The sequence below is a fragment of the Emydura macquarii genome, unplaced genomic scaffold (assembly GCF_026122565.2).
Source record: "Emydura macquarii macquarii isolate MOO-44397 ecotype Brisbane River unplaced genomic scaffold, CSIRO-AGI_Emac_v2 contig_3220, whole genome shotgun sequence".
NCBI lineage: Eukaryota > Metazoa > Chordata > Testudines > Chelidae > Emydura > Emydura macquarii.
The window spans coordinates 2,339,010-2,355,327 of NW_027133357.1; the positions used below are offsets into that span (position 1 = coordinate 2,339,010).

The 16,318-nt window shown below is 49.6% G+C and overlaps 1 protein-coding gene across 1 annotated transcript in view; it reads right to left on the bottom strand.

Moving 5' to 3' along the window:
• Positions 1–2,509: 2,509 nt before the first annotated feature.
• LGR6 (leucine rich repeat containing G protein-coupled receptor 6) overlaps positions 2,510–16,318 on the bottom strand; it is a 195,539-nt gene continuing 181,730 nt past the window's right edge. Inside the window, exons 19-20 of the mRNA XM_067531620.1 lie at positions 9,446–9,526; positions 2,510–6,774 (exon numbers count right to left, since the gene is read on the bottom strand). Coding sequence (XP_067387721.1) covers positions 5,537–6,774; positions 9,446–9,526 — 1,319 coding nt within the window. The 3' untranslated portion in view covers positions 2,510–5,536. The remainder of the gene's footprint in view (positions 6,775–9,445; positions 9,527–16,318) is intronic.

Consider the following 16,318-nt stretch of genomic DNA (forward strand, 5'->3'; position numbering starts at 1 on the left):
GAGTCTAGAGGGAGACTTAAACTGGTGTAACTTATACCATCCAGTCCTTTAATGCATATTTGCATCCACTCATCAACTTGTACCTCATACCTCAAGTCTGCATTTGAATTGCATTGAATATAAAGGAATCTACAGTTGGTAATCTTGAAACCCGAGGAGTTGAAAAAGGTGAGTCTAGCAAGAAAAACTAACTGGGCTGTGTAAGAAATAGATGTTTAAAGCAGCAACCGCTATTCTTCACTTCCTTCTGACTTCCCAACATGTACATTTTGCCAACTTCAGTTCCCTTATGCACTAGTATGTAGGTGCAAAGGAGTCTGTTAGTATAAGAAATGTGATGTTTAGAGGTACTGCATTGGACATTGATTTCAGTTGGAGTTGTGGATGCTGAGCTTTTTTGGCACAGGCCTGAAAATGTCCATTTTACACCTCTTCTGAACTGGGCTATTAAACTTAATCTGAACTAACCAGTAGTCTCTCATGTTGTGAATGGAAAGTGCTTTGTCTTCAATGATGCTTTAGTGACCCTCCTTTTTTTCTCCTCCCTTTCAGAGTAATAAAAATAGTTGCATCCAAATATTTCCTATATAGCAAGACAGGAGTTTGCTTCTCTAATAGGGACTGACTGAGGGGAGCATGGCACAAGGACATGTTTCTCTAGGTCAGCACTGAATTGTTTGAAGGCATAGCATATAAATACTGTCTGTATGATAAGAGTCAATGGGAATCTTTGACTTTAGCTGGCTTTAGACAGGCCCTAAACAATTGTCTGCATTAGAATGAGAAGAACCATCTAGACAAGACACTCATTCCTCCCAAGGATTGGTGGCTCAGTTGAAATAGTCTCCCTGTGCACTGCTTCCTTGCTAAATTATAAAGTCCAAAGGGTTCTGTCTCAGATGGTGTCTGATTTAACTTCTCGTCTGTATCCCCAAAAGCTTACTTGCTGACGCTAACAAGACATAACCAACCAGTCATCATTTTTTCACCCCCTTCTATGAGAAAACAGCAGCAATTACAACTTACTTTAAAATTACAATTTATTTTTCTAGTGTCTTTCATACAGAATGCTTTACAGTTAATATACAAAAAGAGGGTGTAGGAATTCAAAGGAATGGTCAGCAGGGGAGGGAAACTGGTTATACATATATATATAAATATACACATAATATACACACGCACGCATGCTGGATATTCCTATATGGCAGCATATATACATACAACAACATATACATGGTGTATTAAAGGCATTACATACAATTCAGAGTGTCTCTTAGTACAGGCATGTGATGGATGTGTCCATGATTTGTATTTGATATAGGGTAGCATTAATGTTAAGATATAAATGATAAGAATGATATAAATCTGTGTCCTTTAAAAGCAGACTGTGCTTGACTCAGGCTAACACCTCCAGTAGGACAAATAATATCCCAGAGTATGGTGGCTGGTAATAATGTTAATATGGAGGAGAGAACAAGTGGCAGGCAGCCCTAGGAATGGTGGAGGATGCATATTTGGGGTAAGAAGATGGCCCAGAGAAAAAAGATCTGGAAGGGTTTAGCCAAAATAATGCAAACAATTCTGAATGGGTTTGGGATACAGACAAGTGCCCTGCCATAGTGGCACCATTTTTGCTCGGGTAGGGGTGTGTCTAGCATGCTAATAAAACTGGCACATCAAAGACCTAGCAAAGGGTTTCCCCAAAGGACAAATATATAACTAAGAACTGGACTGAGTCTCTTGAAGCCAAAGTCCAAAACCTCTAGCTCCATCTGTGTCAGGTGAGAAGGTGGCATTCCCCCTCCCCCAACCAGCGCAGAGCTTGCCATGACAATCTGCATTCATGACCTTCAAGCTTGATTGTTGTAACTCCCAGTATCTAGGAATGAAGCCCAAAACTACCCACTTGCTCAGCCGTAACCACATTACTCCAGTCCTCTGCTCTAGCTCCTCTCCAGACAGAGCCCAATGCAAGGTCTCTGTCCTGCTGTCCGGGTGAGTCATCTTAACTTCTGGAGAGCTCACCTCTCCCCTGTCAGCCATGCCCAGCCCCGACAGCTACAGAGCAGATTTAGATTAAGCCAATGGCCCAGCCTGCCTAGGGAGGTTGTGGAAACACCTTCACTGGAGGTTTTCAAAAGGAGGCTGGATACCATCTGTCTTGGATGGTTTAGACACAACAAATCCTGCGTTTTCGCAGGGGGTTAGACTAGATGACCCTCACGGTCCCTTCTACCCCTATCATTCTATGATTCTACATCCCAGCAGTCCTTTGAAGCCACTGACAAATAGGGGAGATGTGTGCATGCAAAAGAGACAGCTGAACAGAGGTGTCATGGGCTTGCCTCCCACGAAAGATCAGAGTCCACCAAGTGTCAGGACTGAGGTGCATTGGTTGAGGGGGAGAGGCAGCAGGCATTACAATTTACCAACTACTCATAAACAGAAATCAGTGGGACTGAAAGGCCTCTCGCTGGCTCCTCGTAACCTGAGGCTGGCAGCCCCTGCGCTAATGAGGTGGGCTGGACATTTATGGCCCACGCAGAGCTCAGCCGGGCCCTCTACAGGTGCCAGAGCTTGGGGTGTGTTTGAGAGGGTGTTAAAATATGGTTTTGTATCACTTGAGAACAGAGCAGAGCCATTGACCCTTAGATCACTGAGGGCCATGCTGGTGCCCAGCTACTTGGGCCTAGTATAATAGTCTGCAAATGCACACCGCTGCTGCTACATTGCTAGCCTCAGTGACTTTTCTCTACAGCGTAGCGGATTCTCAGGCTTTTACCCCTCTCTTCCATAAAGCACATGAGCCAGCAACCCAGCGCCATCGTGGCAGGCGGGACCAGCACTGTTCCTGTGCAGAACTGGCACCGTGCTCAGACCCGCCTGCTTTCCCTGGTCCCATGAGTTCAGTCTGCTTGCAGACCATAAAGAAAACGTTTGGTGGCCCTCCATCAACTTCCTCGTCCTTCCACAACTAGTCCAAGTGCCTCTTCAGCTTCCTTTTCAGGCCTGCTGTAAAGGCCCCTGCCAAATTTCTCTCCCGGCCCCTTGCTTTGTCTCTCCCTCCCACGCCCTACTTCAACTTCGTACCGTCTTCCACCAGCCTGTAGGCTTGGAACAGCCTCCCTGGTATTGCTTTCCATTGGCTTTCCCTCATCACCATCAAAGAACTCCTGAAGGTCTCCCTGTGCCAGGAAGCTTTCAGGCTAGCGGGCCCGTGTCCTGTACTCTACCTTCTCATGCCTCTGGGTTGGGGCAGGGAGTTGGGGCCATTAGGCAGCACCATTTACATCCAAATAACAACCATGGGCCTGATCCCAAGGTTCTTACTCAGGCAAATGCCCATTCAAACCACTGGGACTTTGTTGAGAGGCGAGAGCATTGACACAATGGTTGCTCTGGTGGGAGTGGGTTTAGACTAGGATGCTAGACTAGTTGGGTTTACTTGGTGGGTGCGTGGGTGGGTGGGGCTCTGACGGGAAGCGAGGCTGGCTGGGTTTGAGTGTGTATGGGCAGTCGGAGGGAAGGTTGGCTGGCTGGGTTTCAGTTCTGTGCTCTCCAAGCAGAATTACATTCTGTACAGTACAGCAAACGTGCCTGTCAGACACAGTGTGTGTGTGTGTGTGTGTTTGTCCCCAGATTCGCCCCTCAGGCCTCTCATCAGCGGAGCATTTCTTCAGTCACCCCATTTGGCAAATCCTAGCCAAGGAAACCTGAGTCATTTGCTCTGCAAGGGCTAGCTTCTGGGGGTAAAAGTCCTAGGGGATCAGCAGGGGCATTTCCTGGGGGGGTGGGAGCATACGAGTCTCCTGGCAGCACTGAGTGGAGTTGCAGGCTACATCTCAGGCCCAAATTCACACCCCTTGCGTTAACGGGGAAATATGGCTGGGTGGAGAAGGGAAACAAGCCTGCTTGATGAGCCGGTCAGGAGGCTGCTTTTTAATAAGCAAGTGGCTAGAAACTAGCCATTGGTGACCTACCAAAACCAAATGACTTGGACAACATTGGCAACTGCAATAGAACCAGACTAGAGTCTTTGACCTGCACATGGGCTCTCACATCAGGCTCAGCTAGGTTTTGAGTGGGAGGGAGCCCTGCCGGGCAGACATATTTAATTTCAGGGTTGTCCCTTACCTGCAGAGAACCAAGCTTCCCAGTGGCCTTTGCTCTCTTGCCTCCCTTGTTCTGCTGCTGCTCTCCATGCCCAGCCTTCGGGCCTTCCACATTCACCGCTCTGCAAGAGGAGGACAAGTGCCTCCCCCCTCCCCGCCCCCCCAGGGCCCTGCCAGCCTGCACGGGGGGACATGCAACAAGGACTGAAAAACCTCTTCCTGGTGGGGGATTTGGGAGAGTGGCATACCGTCCCTTTCATTACACCTGGCCCGAGGCCTTGAACCAATGGGCAAAAATACCACAGGGCTCCCGGCTGGAGGTAGCAAGGCCTAGTGGGTTGATTACGAGGGAGGGTGCCCTGAATTCCAATCCTGCTGCTGGTGATGGTTTGCTACATGACCATGGCCTATCCCCATGCAGCCACGTTGCTACAGGCTGCTTGGATTTGGGTGCCTTCCTTAACACATGCTGGGCCTGATTTAGAAGGTGCTGAGCATTCACCACTGCCATTGACTTCCCCTGGAGTCCTGGGTGCTGAGCACCGCTGAGGATCCAGCCCCAGACAGCTCATTGCCCAAAATGGGGGCACCCCAAATTAACATCCGCTTTTGAAAATGTTGCCCATAATTATCTGTCTCGGTTTCCCCAGCCACGTAACGGGGGCAGGACGGTTCTGACTCACCTCCCAGGGCGCTGTGGCGTTCATTGGAGGGTGTCTGTAAAGTATCCTGCTAGTCGCTAAGCATGCGGATTCTCCCAACTGCCGTGGGGTTGGAATGGGTTTCTGCTGCCCCATTGCTGCCACCGCTGTGGGATTTGCCTGCTGTCACTTCACTCCCACCTGTTCCACTCACTCGCCCGTCCTTTCCCAGGACACACGACCAGCAGGACAGAGTGTGGGGCTCAGGTCCCACAAGTGTGGGCCAGAGTCACAGCTAGTAGGGTCAGACGGTAGCAGGCTCGGTGAGAGCTCCCACTCCACCACTGAGGTTGTGGGGTCACTCCCTTGTGGGGGAGACCCATCTCCCTGGGCTAGAAGCATTTTGGTTCCTTAGCTGCACGTCCCGCCTTCTGCTCTCTGACTTGTTTTGCTAGGGGCCTGACTAGGGAACTCCCTGGAGGGGTCTCTCTAGCTCCCTTCCTGGATGCGGATGCCGGGGGTGGTGTGCGGAGAGGGAGCAGTGTTTCTTTGTACAGTGTTGCACTTGTGTCCTGCCGTGGAGGCCCTGAGCCCTTGGGATGGTGACTCAGGCTGAGCTGCCAACGTCAGGTTCTGCCCTGGTGGGGCTGTGCCAGTTGCCCAGGGTTACGATGCAGTGGGGACAAGCTGTTGCCTGACACATTTCATCCCCCCCAGCCTGGGGGCTCTTGCTTGGTTCGTTTGGTGAGGGGCTGCCTGTGTGGCCACTGGCTGCACGAGGGTTTATAAGTGAGATGTGAAGGACGTGGCAGGCAGGGATGGGAAGTAGCCGACCCGGAGGCCACTGCTGGCTGGTTCCCTGCTTTCCGAGGCAATCAGCAGCTCATCGTCGGTCAGGCAGGGGTGGCGGGCAGAGTAGCCACTCTCTTGCCCTCTGGCGCCCATCCTCTGCTGACAGGGGACGAGTGTCACCGAGGGAAAGCTGTAGGCGTCCAGGACGGGGTGCACACTCAGGGTGTCGGGCACCTCGAACGCACGATCGGCGTCGGAGAAGGTCACCAGAGCTTGGGTGGAGTCATACGAGGTCTTCTCCATGTCGTCCGAGGCGTACGACTGGGGGCAGCTGCCCTTGGCCTGGCCCCTCTGCCGGAGCAGGCGCAGGTCGCCTCGGAAGTGGGGGTTGAAGAGCAGATAAAGCAGAGGGTTCAAGCAGGCAGGCAAGGGCAGCACCACCAGCAGGACCGACTTGATGACCTCCGGGGTGATGAGGAAGAGGTTGAGCATGGAGGAGAAGGTGAGGAAGGCCACGGGGCAGTAGAGGAGGCAGTTGGTGAAGATCAGCCAGGCCACATGCTTGATCATGGCGCAGTCCCAGATGGTGTCGAACTCCCCTTTCAGCAGGTTGCAGTAGAGCCGGATGTAGGTGCCCGTGATGATCAGGAAGCAGAGAGTGTTCACCATCACCAGGGCCACCATGAAGCCTAGGGTGGAGGGTTTCCCATCGGGGATGGGGTATGGGAGGCAGAGAGGGGATGTGCCATACGCCCCAATGGAGAAGAGAGGCAGCGCCGCCGCCGTGGAGGACAGCGCCAGGCAGCACAATGTGGCGGCTTTAACGCTGCAGAAGGAAGGCGACTTCCCATAGAGCCGGAAGCAGGAGACCGAAACGCTGCACTGCACAGCGGCCAGAGTCAGCAGGAGGATGGCGGCTTCCGAGGCGAAGACGGACAGGAAGCCCGTCACCCTGCAGCCTGCGCCTGTCTCCCACCTGGCCCCGTACTTGGCAAACTGCCCGTAGGTCAGGGCATCGACGAAGGCCAGCATGCTGCAGTAGATGCCCGTCAGCATATTGGCCCCGGCTATGGAGCCGACGACAAACTTAACTGGCGAGAGGTAGCTGGGCGAGGCAAAGACAGCCAGGCCGACCAGCCCGTTGCAGAACACGGAGACCAGCGCGATGGCCCAGACCCCCAGGCGGATGATCCAGCTCTCAAACAACTGATCACAAGGCTTGAAGGGACCTGCAAGGAAACGAGGCCCAAAGTCATCAACCCTGCCATGGCAACGCTGATACGGCACATCGGCCTGCTCCCATCCAGCCCCACTCCCATTCAGCGTTACCAAGTGGAAGTGGGGCAGAACAAATGCACAAGACCCGCTGAGGGCACCTCTTACCCAAGAGAAGTTCCAGGGGCCATGTGCTTCCAGTGTTACCCCTTAGCTCTGCCCCAATGTCCTCTTCCTCCAGCTGCCTAAGGAGGCCTGGTGCTGCCCAGCGTTTAAGAGCACAGTGTGTGTAAGCAGGAGGGCGACATTCCCGAGCAGGACAGGGAGTGCAGAAACCAGGAGAGCTCTGCTAGTGTCTGTGTGCACGGCCCTGGGATGCGTGGCTTGAACGTCAGTCATGTACTCTGACTTGATGAGATTATGGAGGGGATGGTATGATGAGACTGCCTACAATGACATGTAGCCGATCTGCAACTGCTAGCAGGAAATAACTCCGCCAGCCAGAGACGGGACACTAGATGGGGAGGGCTGTGAGTTACCACAGGGAATTCTTTCCCAGGTGTCTGGCTGGTGGATCTTGGCCACATGCTCAGGATCTAACTGATCGCTGTATTTGGGGTTGGGAAGGAATTTCCCCTCCGAGTCAGATTGGCAGAGACCTTGGGGGTATTTCGCCTTCCTCTGCAGCCTGGGATATGGGTAATTTGCAGGTTTAAACTAGTGTAAATGGTGGATTCTCGGTAACTTGAAGTCTTTAAATCATGAGTTGAGGACTTTGGGAACTCAGCCAGAAGTTGGGGTCTATTGCAGGAGTGGATGGGCAAGGTTCTGTGTCCTGCGATGTGCAGGAGGATCACGATGGTCTCTTCTGGCCTTATAGTCTATGATCACAGCCCGAGCCCTGGTGCTCAGCACTGTAGGAGCATTCATGGCAAGGCCACGCTCACTTTCATTTCCAGCCAGGTAGCTCCCTCACTTGCCCCCAATGAATCCTGTTTGTCACTGACTTGCCCTGAAAGGTTCCTGATCTATGGCTGGCCTATGTCACCAGCAAACTCATAGCCACGGTCCCTTAGACTCCAGGAGGCTCCCAGACCCGCTCTTGGCACCACCCAAGCCCCTGCACTGGCATTAGGGACATCCCAAGTCCCTGCGGCTGAGCTGCTCCTCTGCTGAACTGCCATCAAAGCCTCTATCCACAGAGGGCCACTGATCTAGTGCACTCCAGGAGGGGGGAAATGAGGGGTTCCTGGGCTCTGTGCCCAGCTCTGATACTCGGTCCAGGTCACAGAGAGACTCAGGGCAGAGATGATCAAGTCACAGCTCAGCCCCCCACCCCTCCTCACCTGGGCTGGAATTTCCCCATCTGTAACGTGAGGGTAACAGTACTCAGTCCTTGGGATGCTGGAAAAGGCAGTGGAAGGGTGACATGTTCATCCTGGGGGAAGGAGTGGAAGAGGGGTGCAAATGGCAGAGAGGGTGATGGGGAGATGGGACTGAGGAGTATAAAGGGGGGCAGAGAGGAAGGGAGCTGAGTGGGACAAGAAGCAACACCGAGGGAGTGTGAATTCAAGAGAAGAGGTGGATGGGGATGGGCAAGGAAGGGGGAAGGAATGGTAGAGGGGTGGGGAGGCTGCTTCCAGAGGGAGGAGAGAAAATGAACTATAGAATGAGAGAAAAGGCAGAGACTGGTCTGGAGAGGGACAAATTCTCCTGTGTAGCTAGAGAGAGGTGTCTCTGGGAGGGGCTCAGATACCACAGTGATGGGCCTAGCCTTGGTTGAACTGAAGACAGATCAAATGGGCTGGAGAAGGGACGGGGGGAGCGGGGAGTGAGGAAAGACCTGCCCAGTTGGGAGGTGAGTAACTGATGCTGGATTTCTGGCTGCTCCTTTACTTTATGGCCCTTCCCCATCTCTGTACATGTGGCTCAGGGGCAGGATTCTGAGCGTATCTGCTATGTGATCTCACTGGTTCCTGCAGCTTCTGCAGTGAAAACATTGGGGGACAGGCAGAAAATAAGCTACAGTGCTCCCAGATGTGCCTGTGGTTGGGGCAACCCTCTCCACAGCCTCTGGATATCCCACTTCCCAGCCCAGAGCTTTAGCCACGGGACTGCCCTGAGTCCAGGGACAGCTTTAATCTTTACTGTTGTACCGGAGTCGGGCGCGGCTGGGTCTCAGGATCGTACCTGCAGGAGATCAGCTCCCTTCTCCCCATGCCCTGGAGATCCATTTTAAACCATCGCCATAGTTTGCAGTACAATCTGCCTTGATCTTTAGTTCAAAACGAGCTTCTGCAAAGCAACCCACGTGTGTGGGAGCCTTGGGTTGACACGTGAAGCACCAGCTGCTCTATGTGATACCAGGATAGGTGGTTTGGCCTGTAGCTTCCTATGCTGGTGTGTGATGGGGCAAATCCATTCTCCTCTTCCACAGGCACATACAGCCTTCGTGGGCATAGGATCCGGTGCAGGGAAAGGCTGGAGGTGGGAAGAACTCTGCAGAAGGGCGGGACTAACATGATTCTTCTGCCCCCGGCACCCAGCCTAGATTTTGGTCTACGTGTGTATGTGGTGAGTGGTGGGATGTAGGGGGAAGGGCACAGGAGTCAGCTGCCTCAGCAGGGCCTCCTGTCTTATTTCTGCACTTCAGAGGAGGAGTTTTCCCCTGGGTTTGCTGCTTACCGGGGCTGGGTGTGCACTGGATGGTGGGGTGCAGCTTCGATTCCTCGAACTCCAGCTGGAAGTCATCCACGTCCAGGTCATCTACGCAGGAAAAGAAAAAGGGAAAGTGAGCTCAGAACAGAACGCTGCAGGGAAACAAGGTCAGTGCCAGGCGAGTGCCGGGTGCTTTTCACGGGTTCCAAGGCCAGAAGGGACAACAGCGATCATCCGGTCTGATCTCCTGCATAACACAGGCCAGAGCGCTCCCCGGAATTAATTCCTGTTTGAACTAAAGCAGAACTCCTAGAAAAACATCCCGTCTTGATTTAGCAATTGCCAGTGTGGGAGAATCCACTACAACCCTTGGGAAATTGTTACCAGCACTGTTAAAAAATTACACCTTCTTTCCAGTCTGAATTTGTCTAGCTTCAACTTCCAGTCATTGGCTGTTGTTAGACCCTTTGGCTGCTAGACTGAAAAGCCCATTATTAAATATTTTTTCCCCATCTAGGTACTTACAGATTGTGATCAAGTCACCCCTCAACCTTCTCTTTGTTAAGCTAAATAGATGGAGCATCTTGAGTCTATCATTATCAGGCAAGTTCTCCAGTCCTTTCATCATTCTTGAGGCTCTTCAAACCCCCTCCCCGTGTCTGTGTTTGTGAGACCGGCCTGCAGGATTAAAGGGATGTTGCAGTCTTGCTTTGTCTTTGTGTTCACTGCCATGGAGGGGGCAGAGGGGGCATGTTCCTGGTGAAGGCTATTAAGCTGGCAGGGAAACCAGTCCCGTACCATTTTAAAAACGTGTCTCACGCTATTTGATGTTTTAATTAAAGCCCCAGCTCCCAGAGTAATGTGATTACATGGGCCCCTCAGCTTGCATTTAAAAGAAAGTGGATGTTCCTAGCCCTCTTGGTTGCAGAGAAAGGTCTGAAAACGTGACCCAAGAATGTCAGCTCGATGGGGCAGGGTCTGTCTTTTTGTCTTTTTTGCCTTTGTACAGCACATAGAATGAGTATTATTGTTTGTATTACTGGAGCACCTAGCTGCCCTCGTCCGGGAGCAGGACGCCACTGTGCTGCCTGAACAATAAAGATGGTCCCCGCCCCAAAGAGATGACAATCTAAGTACAGTGGGGTGCTGATCCATGCCTATGGGCTACAGTCATACACATTAATAAGATAGTAACCTATCGGCTCAGAATCTGGAAGGCAAAGACAAAGAATCCAAAGTTTGTTTATTTAAATTCTCATGATGTTTTGGCAACCGCCTCCCCATTTTTGGCCATTTGGAGTTAGTCCTGCTGAGTTTTGCCAACTGGTACCACAGCAGGTTTTCAAGTGTCCCAACTCCCTGATCCAGTTTGTTCTGATCTCAGCTGGGCCATTGTAAATATGGAGCCGGTTGGCTCGGTCTTGTGGGCACGCAGGTGTAAATGTGTTCAGAGTCCAGCCTGCTGTGTGCATCTCTGCAGCTGCACCCTGACCACGACTCTGAGGCTGTCCCAAAGGAACAGAAAGAGAGTCCCGTGCTGGCTGGAGGAGCTGAGGTGTAGGAGGGTAGAATGCAGCTGCATTCTCTGTTCTTGCACCCTGAGGGCCAGGTCCATCCCTGGTGCAAATCACAAGCAGGAAGAATCAGGTGCCCAGGGTCTAATCCAAGCCTGTTTTTCTTTACTGCCGCTCACATATCAATGGCGACTGACCCCAAATAACCCAGTTGATTGCTGCTAATCCTTACCTATGGAACCACCACCACAAGGGTGAGCGCTCTGCCATTGCAGTACCACAATGCACAGCATCAGCTGAGGCACTACTGTGGCTAGCAGGCTGTGGCTTGGAACCCTTGTGGGTGTTCTCGGTGGAGGGGCATTCTCAGTGGCCTGGGAGCATCTCATCTGAGCCCATGATTCCTACACTGTAGGACTTGGGGAAACTCTTCAGCCAAGCCCCTTGGGCTAGATCTGTGGAGAAGGAGGTTGGGAGGGGATCATCCATCTGGTGGCGGGGGCATGAGAGGAGGTTGTTGATGGGATGACTGCCCAATGCTAGAAGCAACGGTCGCTGTTTGCAGAGGCCATGGCCAGGGGAACATAGGGTCAGATCTACACAAGTATTCAGGTGCCTAGAGACGCAGATACCCACCTAGTGGGATTTACTAAAGGGTCTAAGCAGGTTAGATGCCCAACTCAATGGGATTTAGGCACCTAACCTACTTGGGAACTTTTGTCCATCCCACTAGGTGCCTGTCTGCATCTTTAGGCCCCTAAATATCTTTGTACATTTGGCCCAGAATCCAATGTTTAATAATAACAATGAGAAAAAAAAAGTCCTGACAGATTCTGTGGCCTTCTTGGTTTCAGAAATCCTTGGGGAAAAAAACGGCTGATTTTCATCTGTCTGTCCAAGAGTTGAAATATTGTTGCTGCTCTGAAGTTTGGCAAGAAAACACCCAGAGTGGGGTGGAAAATATTTCCTTCTTGTACTTTACAGTCTTGTAAACCCATCGAGTCTTCTTCTGCTCTTAGGTCCTGGCACACTGTGTCTTGATCCCATGACAATCGAAGCCTTCAATTTCTTTGGCCCAGCCCTTTCCTGTTCGGGAACGTTGCTGTTCGAAAGGCCTCGACTGCTTTGTATTTAACAGACTGTCCATACTGCAGGATGGTCCTTGGCCGGGCGACTCCTACCAAGGCAGGAAACGTAAACTTGGAGTTCCTCTCCTCACTGGGAACATGGACACACGTCAGCTGGGGAAGCGCTGGAATAAATGAGCTATTCCTCACCAAGCGGGAATATTCTAACAGTGCCCAGCTCTGTTCAAGCAGGGCAGGTTGCCTTCTTTTTGGAATATCCCATCATTTGTTTATTTGGACTCTGCTAAGGTGCCTACAGGCCTTTGGGCATGGGAGCTGAGAAGGTGACTCACTGGATAGGCTCCATGGCTGGATGAGTTGATCCTAGGAGCCTTAATGAATAGCACTGGGGCGATGATCCTTAGAGCAGAGGGAGGAGCTAAATGAAAAGTGAAGCTCTGTATTAGGTATTTCTCACTCCATATAGATCTTGTTTTCTGCCATAACCAGGGCTCTCGCACCTTGTAATTTATGAATCATTTTATGAATGAAAGGTGGCCTGGCAATGAGCCACTCTGCTTTTCTATGACAGCCACATTATAGCTACGAGCATGTCAACTGCCAGGATAGGAGAGGCTGTGTTGCCCAACTGTCTAGACAGATGATCTTCTGCTGTTTGTTTAGCTCGAGGCGCTAAGAACAGGAGTTAGGCAATATGTTTGGAATAGGTGCATGTTCCTATAAACATCCTTCAGTCAAAACAACCCCAGCTACACAAAGAAGCACCATTGTGCTCCCACTGAAATTGGTGGCAAAATTCCTATTGACCTCAATGGGAGCATGGTTGGAGCAGAATCCATTACAAGGGGGAATAAAAATCCAGTCTGCATTTTACATGTGACTGTCATAGGTGCAAAGTGCTACTCAGGCAGAAGTGAGCTACTCAATCCAGTCATACACCGGGAACAGGAATTTCTATAGCAGGAAGAAATGGGATCTGGGCTGGACCCCTGAGACAACAGACAGCCTAATTATGAACTGACAAAATCAGCTTGGTCGGCAGTTACCACACAGTGAGAGCTAAGAGCCCTCAATTATTTCCTGCACTTCATATGGGGGAACAGCAGTAACTCATTTCTTTATTATCCTTTGTACTGTGGTAGAATCTGGAAGCCTCAGCTGAGATCGAGAACCCACTGCGTGATATGTTCTACTGACATACAGCTTGAGACTAGAACGGGGCAGTTTTTTGGTCAAATAGTAAAGTTGTCCCCAAATGAAACTATCTGCGAATTCTAGTTGAATTTGGCGAATAGTTTCAGCCGAAAAAAAAAAAAAAAAAAAAGGGAAAATAAAAAACCCTGACAGAACTAAAATGGTACGTTTTGACATTTATGAAACAAAACATTTTGACTTTTCATTTTGACATGATGTTTCATTTCTAAACTTCACTAGATTTGTTTAAAAACTTTTTAAAAAGTTAAAAAGCACCCCAAAAATAACGAAACAGACTGAAAAAAACAAACAAAAACATTCTTTGAAGTCAAATGAAACATTTTGTTCAGCCTGAAATGAATTTTTGTTCATTTTTTGTTTTGGCAAGAAAACCCAAGAAAGTTTCATTTCTGGTTCAAAATGAATTGAGGCTTTTTTGTTTTGTTTTTGGTTTTGGCCACCAAACTGAAAAATCAACTATTTGCTCAGCTCTGTTCTTGGTGGTGCCTGCCCTGAAGAGCATATGTCTAAATAGTTGACAATTTAAATCTCAAATACCATAGGATGGTGGCTGCTGGCGAGTGGTGATCTTTCATTGAGATGATAATTGTGCATCAGACAGAAAGGTGGCTGTTTTCTCTCTCCTAAGTTCTGATATTCTGTAGGTTTTAGGGCATCTGGCTTATATTTAATGGCCTTGCTAATTAAAGTTTGCTGCCATCTATGTTGTCCTTTCTCCTGATGAAGCTGTGAACTAAGAGAGACCAATCAAAACTGGGCAAAATGACGCCACTGATTTCATCCTGCTATCAAAGCTGATGGCTGCCGAGCAAAATCTGGTCACTACTTTTAGGAAGCTAAATAGAAGTATACCTCATTGGGAGGCAATGTGGCTTTGTCAAGTGGATAGTGCATCAGACAGGGAATCAAGAGACCTGCTTTCTATTTCTGGCTCTGGCCTGGAGGTTGACCTTGGGCAAGTCACTTTTCCTCTCTCTGCCTCAGTTTCCCCCTCTGTAAAATGATATTGACCTCCTTTGTCAAGTGCTTTAAGATCTGCTGATGAAAGGAGCTATTTATCATTTGAAAACCTGCCCCTCAGCCTTTCTTGCAGACTATCTTATAGCAATGAAGTGGCTGAATGAGCATTGCTACAGGCTGCTGCTTTCTTGCCTTTGCCACGTCCCATCAACCAGGCTCATGTTGTCTCCGAGTGTTCTTGTCAAGTGGGTCTTCCAAGCTGACACCAACCTTCTTCATGTCCTCCTTCTGCATCTCGAAACCCCATTTTCTAAGTCTTCCTTGTAGTCTTTATCCCATCACTTCTAGCTCTTATGTTCTCTGGCCAACCTATCCCATATCTTGTCATCTCACATGACGAAGCATATCAGTCGATACTCCCTTAGCTTTTATGTGATGGGGCTACCTGCAACATAGCTCAGACCATTTCATTGCATAGCCCATCAGCTCTCATCTTACCCAGCATCCACCTGAACATTCTCATTTCGGCAATGTACAGTGGTTGTTCTCTCTTCCTCGTTGGCCATCATTCCAACCCATTCATTATAGCTGGCCTAATCATGAACGTATCACTTTGCTCTTTAGTTTACTTGGTACACGTTTATAGGAGAGAATTCCCATCAACCCTCTCCATTACACCAAAGACTTGTCACGTGGCTCCTAACATCCACATTCATCACTCAGCACTGAACGAGATATGAAAATTATTGCACAGACATGAACTGTATACCATGTAGTTTTACTGGCTTCTTATTGTCCCTCTCAATGGAGCATTGCACGTATTGTCTTTTGTCAGATGATTCATAAGCCATTTTCTTCGAATGCAGCGATCCATAGTTCTAGGTCCCTTTCCAGTTCATATTTATCTTCACGGCATAACCTAATGTTATTGGTGAAAAGCATGCTCCATGGAGCCTCTCCCCTAATCTCCTGAGTCAAGGAGTCCACTACAGCCACAAACAGGAATGGGCTTAAGGCTGATCCTTAATGTAGACCCACCCTCCCACTGAATGACTCACTGGAGATGCAGCTGCTTCTCTATTGTTGTGCTATCCTCATACATGTCCATGATAGTCTGAACATATGTCTCCAGCAGACTGCGCGACCACAGGCACCACCATAAGAATTCTCTAGGAACTCTGTCATAAGCCTTCTCTAAATCCACTAACAATAAGTGCAATTCCTTGCATCATTCCCTGTACATCTGCAATATTCAGGCTACAAACACTGAATTCATCATTGATCTTCCTGGCATAAATCTGAATTAGTTGTCACCTACTTGATACTCCAACTCCTCCTGAAGTTTTTTCTCGATAATTCTTTCCAGTAATTTCATCTTGTGACTCATTAAGTTGATGGGTCAGTAATTACTACATTCTTTCACATCTCCCGGTCATATGCTTGATGACAGGGACCAATGTGCTTTTCCTTCACGCATCAGGCATTTTTCCAGGATGGAGAATTAAGTTGAAAAAGTTTGTTATCATCGCCACACCCTCATGACCTAATGCTTTAAATGCCTAGACTGGTACACCGTCTGGTCCCACTCCATTCCCACGCTTCATCAGCAAGCATGTGTCTGTTTAACCACACTGGGAAGCATGCTCCCAGCTGTAGTGTAGACACAGCCTGGTTCTCCACTGTGGTGATAGGTCTTGTAAGGTTGTTGCTTACGCATACTTCCCTCAGCGGTTTCTTCACATTCTCTCCATTGAGCAGTTTCTCATAAAACCACTGCCACCCACAAATGATTTCACTGTCTTCCATCAGTACTCATCCGTTTTCACCTTTGACGCACGTCTCAACTCCCAAGTCCTCTGTGCTTCTTTGTATAATCTTGGCTAATCTATATATTACTCTTCCCCCTTCCTTCACTGGTAGATTTGTATATAAGGCTTTAAATGCCTGACCCTTAGCTTCCACATTCACTGTTTTCTTTACCAGCTTGTATTCCTCATAACTTCCCCCCGTTCTTATTTTCTGCCATCACTGAAACCTTTCCCTTTAATTCTTTACAGCTTCCTGCACACTGTTGGACCATCACCACGTCTCCTGGCCATGAAATTTCCCTCCTATCATTTGCC